Consider the following 6000-nt stretch of genomic DNA (forward strand, 5'->3'; position numbering starts at 1 on the left):
ACACATACACACACACACACACACACACTTCTGCTCATTAACCCTGCTTAGCCCGTAGGTCGTCGCTTAAATGGTCCATAGAGAAGCTCCCCTTTTTTCCTGGTTCCTCTCTCCCTCTTGTCTCTGCCCTGTTGAGCACATATGCCACCGCGAGGCATGGAGAGGTTCAGAAAAAAAAAAAAAAAAAAACACGAATGAGGGGTGTAGAGAATATATTGTAGCTTGTCACCCTTGCTGCAGTGACAATGTTGGAAGGGAGGGGGGAGAATGGGGAAGCAGGAAGCTAGTAACAGAGAGCTAGATGGAGCAAACTCTGCTCAGTATGCAGCGTTGGAGTAATCCGCACCGCGATTATGATTGATTTTATTCCTGTTCCAACCCGTGCGTACTCCACTACCTCGTTCCTCATCTTCCCCTCGCAGGCACACCCTCGGCTCTGGGTGCAGATACACATGAATTATGCAGGCTAGGCACACTCTTTGTGCTTCAACCGACTAGAAGAGCATTTGTTTTTATATAAAAGAGCAAATATTGATCCAGATTTCATGTTAGACCGCTGTCCGATTGAAACTTTTACTGATGCCTCTCACCATGGGAATAATTATTGTGTACTGACACTAACTTGAGCTTGTCTCTGACTACAAATAAGTAGAGTGTGCCCCTCTAATGTGATTATTCAGTGATAATTTGTGTCTAACTGCCCAGCAGTGATGAGTTTGCCACTTCCAATCATGCATAATGCACTTTCTCAACCCAGTTAGAAGTAATATTTCACAGTGTTACTTTTCTGTGTCTTATCACTTCATTTTTCTTCAGTTAACAAACAAGAGTATTTACAGCACGGTGCAGAAGTTTTAAACAACATTATTTCTTCATTTTTGTTACCAAGAAGCCATACATTCAGGAAAACATTTGAATTGGATTATTAATTTGTCGGGCTTCATAATGGTTCTTTTATTTATTTGTTTGTTTGCTTGTTTATTTATTTATTTATTTTATCTTTTTTTTGTCTTTGTTTTCTATCATTTCCTGTCCAGTGTTCATGTGGCAGCATATGGAAATGAGAAAAGTGCAAAAAAAGGATAAAAGTAAAATTGTCCGGTCTAACTAATCGTACCGCAGATTAACAATGAGAGTCTTTTTAAAAAAACAGAGACGAACACAGGACGAGAATGAGGCAGTTGGTAATCAACTGTAAACTAAAGTAAAGTAAAGTGCTATGTGTTGTCATCTTTATGTTTCCATACAATGATAAAATTAGTTTTCTGCATTTAACCCATCACACCTGAGATACACCCAGGTGGAGCAGTGAGCAGCTATGTAAGCGCCCGGGGAGCAGTTAGTGATTAGGTTTCTTGCTCAAGGACACCACGACATTTGGGAAAGGCGGGAAGTTGAACCTGTGACTTTCTGGTCCCCAGTCGGCTGCCCTACCTCTACACCTTCTCAGGCCCCTGTATGATGTGTTTATACCTAACAGCTGTTTTTACCTGTGACTGTGTTGATACTAAAATGTTATTTTATGTTTGTCAACTTGTGATATCTTTAGTATTTCTCTTATATCCAACCAAAAAGTGGGAACAATTTGTTGTGACCATCTACTTGAAACAAAGCTATGAGCTAATGATGCTAGCTTGTTAGCTAGTAACTAATATTAGCCAGTTAATGGTTTTCTTTTTTTTTTACTTGCTAGCTAATCTTCGCTGGAAAATTCATAGCTTGCAAAACACTTTTGCTAGTTATTAGCGAATGTTAGCTAACTAGGTAGCAGAGGTGTTGCTAGACATAGAGCCAAACTGAGGCACAGCACAGCAACAAGTCACTTCATAAAACAGCCCAAATCCCACTTACTTTCTAAGTACTCACATATGTACTTTGTAGGTACCCTAATATATTCCCTGTAGTTACCCTTTATTTATTATGTTAGTGCCCCCTCATAAGTATTCTGTAATTACTTCACATGTAGCCTATAAGTACCAGTAACTACCCTGTAAGTATCCTGTATTTACCGCTGTAAGTACTCCCAAAAGTACCCTATAAGTACACAGTGTGCCCACCATAAGTACTAGATAAGTACCTTGTTTTGGCACATTGATATATTCTTCTGGGAGACTGTATAGGGTTTTCATCTAAAAAGCCTTCAGGGAAAAAAAAAGAGGACGATTCTAGTTTTTTAAACATTTCATCACAGAATGGGACGTTTGTGGGAGTTTTTCCTTTCCACTGTTGCCTTCGTGCTTGACGAGAGTCTGTGATGAAGTTAAACTCAAAGCAGTCTGCTCCTCAGATAAAAACTGTTAACTTACTTTTTATGAATATAAATGTTTCTGTACAGTACTCTGAGATGACTTCTGTTGTGACTTGGTGCTATTTAAATAAACTGAACTGAAATGAATAGAATTCTGCGTGCCGCTATGCTGGTGTATTTACTTTTTGCTTTGTAAATTTGTATGAAAGTGTAAAAAAAAATATCACCGGGGCACCTCAGATTCATTCTGCAGCACATGCTCCTGTAAAATGAGTGTAAAGGTTGGAACTAAATCTTAAGCTAACTGTTAACTAAATGGATTATAACAATAAAATATTGTGCCAATTGAAAAGGAAGAGGAATCTGTAGACACAACACTTGTCCTTCCATTGAGTTTAGGAACGTTTTTTAATTTTGACTAAATCATACGTCGTAGAGAAGTGATTTAACAATAAACTGAAAATGCTCTGAAGACATTCAAGGTACAGGACTGAAAATGGTGAGGACAAAACATAAAACTCAAAGAAATCCTGGAAAGCTTTTAAAAACCGGCATAATTCTTGGAGACATACATACTACTATTACTGCTATTACTACCACTTAAAAATATCATTAAAGGTTGGATCCTTGGAACAGAAATATAAAAGAAAAGGACTTTTGTACATTGCAGCTTCTATCCCTTGAGAATTTGATGTAACCGATGCTACATCTCAGTGCTATAATATTAATTTAGTTTTAGTTTTTCTTCCCCCATGTTGTTTGTGTCACAAACACAGCAGCAGAGTTCATCACGTCAGGCTAATTGCGGCTGTCCTTCTGAACTCTGTGCCTCTTGCTGTGACCGGAATTGACTCATTTTCTATTTAAATGATCATCAGCTCACAAAGAAGAAAACAATAAATGGCTGGGATGCACCAGAGTGGTTCGGTTTAATAAACACATTGTTCGATTTTTCTTTACTGATATTTCCACAGTCGAATATAAAACTACTTATTTCCTGACTAATCAAAACGTTTGTCAAACATAGAAGCAAAAGTTCCTTTGAAACAGAACCTTATGTGTTTGTCAAGTTTGATTAGTTTGAATTTTTTAATGTCAAGTTTATACATCAATATAAAGAACTTGAGAAACTGCATATCCTGCAATAATGCAGTGTGTAAATGATTATTGCAGAACTTGCTGAGAAGCAGCTGAAATTAGCTTAAAAAATGCTGAAATACAGCAGAAATGAAAGAACAAGCCTAATAAATTAGTAGCAGAAAGCAGAAAGAACACATATTTGCTGAATTAGGTTTACAGTAAATAAGCAGAAATTATCAAAAATTTGTGAAATTTGCTAAAAGTCTGAAATCACCTAAAAGTAGCTGAAAATGCAAAAAGAAGCTTAAACTAAGAGAAGGAAGCAAAATGAGCTGAAATGAGCCCCAAAAATGTGGAATTAGCTGACAAAAATTAAATTAACATAAAAACAGCTAAATAGTAGCTAAAATAGCAGAAATGGCTGAAAGTAGCAGAAATAACTTGAAAGGAGCACAACTAGCTTAAATTGGCATAGAAAAGTTAATTAGGCTGAAAGTAGCAGAAATGACCACAAACACCTTTAATTTATCTGAAAACGGCTGAAATTAGCTAAAAAATGCTCAAACAATAGCTGAAAAGGTAGAACAAGCTTAAGTTAGTGTAATAAATCAGAAAGAACATGTTTGCCCAATTAGCCTGAAAAAAGTTGAAAATAAAAACATCAGTAAGAAGCTTAAATTTTCAGAAGGAAGTGGAGAGAGCACATTTTTGCTAAATGAGTCTGAAATAAGTTGAAATGAGTGTAAAAAATGTGGAATTAGCCGAAAAAGCAAAAATTAGCATAAAATGGCTAAGTAGTAGCTGAAATTGTTGAAAAGGCTAAAACTTGCATAAATAAGCTGAAATTAGCAGAAAGAAGTTAGCAGAATTGCAAAAATGTTGTAGTTAAGAATCTAAAAGGAGCACAAAATAGCATAGCTGAAAAAAAAAGTTTAAATTTGCACAGGGAAGCTGAAAGAAGCTGAAGCAGAACAAAATGTGAAAGGAGCAGTAAAAGGTTGTAAACAGAACTAAAGATTTGAAGGATGTAAATCAATCAACCTTTATTTATACAGGTAAATCCCATTGAGCCTCGAGCTAAAATGAGCTCAATTCATTTTCTATGAGGAAATAAAGATAGAAAAGGCTAAATATTTCAAAAAGCTAAAGTTACACCAATGCCACAAGTCATTGCACCCTTCTCCTGAACGAGCTGAACGTTTTGTTATGTGATGTGTTGAAATAGCACAAATTGTGGAATGAGAAAGATGCCGAAAAACGTACGGAAGAAAACTGGATCTCAATAGTGTGAACGCTTCGCAAACATTCACACAATCGTTTCTGTTCGGCATGAGGTGGTGGTTGTTGCTAGTCAAATGGCAGAAGTTAAAATGTACATGTGGACATTTTTAAGTGGAATTTTCACAAATTTTCGTTGAAACTCTCAGAAGGAACGCCTCCACAGCCACAGTAATTCCCTGCGGTTGAAGCTAAGTGTGAATATAATGAGACAAATGACAGAAAGACTCCAGCATACACGTGTGCAGCTGTCTTGTACCTCCGGTCCTTGTGCGGTACATTTTATGTCCACGGAGAGTTTCATGGGATTTTGCACTGTGTTTGGCAGAGCGGGGAAACCGCAGTTCCTTCTTTGTACGACAAAGCATCCTGGTTTAAACCAAACTGAACTGAAACGTGAAACTTCATACTGTCCCTCTCTGCTTCGCAGCTCAACGTGATCTTCCTGGGCATCGCGCTCTACAAGATGTTCCATCACACGGCCATTCTGAAGCCGGACTCCGGTTGCCTGGACAACATCAAGTAAGAACGCTCAGATCACCCAGATATCCATTAAAGTGGGAACAGCGCCCGCCGCATGTGACTCTTTGTTGCAGCCTGAAAGAATGCGCACGCGGGGGGCGTGCTTCAGCCAAACGCACTCCGACAGCTGAATTGTATCAAGCACGAGTCACCATGAGCTGACCTTCCCCGCTGTTTTCTTCCCTTTAATGAACCTCCGGTTAAAGACCAACTCGTGGATGGCACGCTGCATTCAGGACCTTGTTTCCGAGCGGTATCATTTATTTCCTGCCTCCCCTTGATATTCTGCAGCGTTATTAAAACCACTTAAGTTGCAAATGTCCAGCCCGAGAGCACGAGAGCGTAAACCTGCAGGGTAAGCACCTCTCATTGTGCTGAAAGGTTGTGTCGGTGCAGGTTGGAATCTAACAGGTTTTCTGTTGCGTCTCCATCATTATCTACATCCAGCACCGTTGTCTGCTCGGGGAAAGGCCAGGAGACAATCTGACACACCTAACCTAATCTTGGCGTCAACATGCCTCTGATGAATATTCATTAGGTGTGTGTGTTATGTGGTTTAGATAATGTGAACACTTCAGGGACAAGAAGACAAACTTTCCTTGGTGTTTTAAAGATTAGCAAGTAAAACTTTTAGTACTCTAAAAGGATGATGCCATTGTTGTAAAAGTTACTGAGGTGTCATATTATTGTGAATTTAGGCAAGATGTCTGGTGTTCTTTTGAAGGAATACCTCAGATCTTTCAGAAAGGGGTTATATGAAGATGTTATGAGCAGTTAAGATCTTACCTGTTGTAAATAAAGTTTAAAATCTGACCAGACAAGCTAACGGCTAGTCTTAGTAAGGCCAAGACCAATCATCTGCAACTCCAATC

General features: G+C 38.4%; 1 protein-coding gene across 1 annotated transcript in view; it reads left to right on the forward strand.

Moving 5' to 3' along the window:
- Positions 1–6000, forward strand: part of LOC119423998 (adhesion G protein-coupled receptor L3) — a 159966-nt gene that overhangs the window by 120493 nt on the left and 33473 nt on the right. The window contains exon 14 of the mRNA XM_037691788.1: positions 5037–5128. Within this exon, the coding sequence (XP_037547716.1) occupies positions 5037–5128 (92 nt within the window). The remainder of the gene's footprint in view (positions 1–5036; positions 5129–6000) is intronic.

Source organism: Nematolebias whitei, chromosome 1, assembly GCF_014905685.2.
Source record: "Nematolebias whitei isolate Nwh7 chromosome 1, NemWhi1, whole genome shotgun sequence".
In the NCBI taxonomy this organism is placed as follows: Eukaryota; Metazoa; Chordata; class Actinopteri; order Cyprinodontiformes; family Rivulidae; genus Nematolebias; species Nematolebias whitei.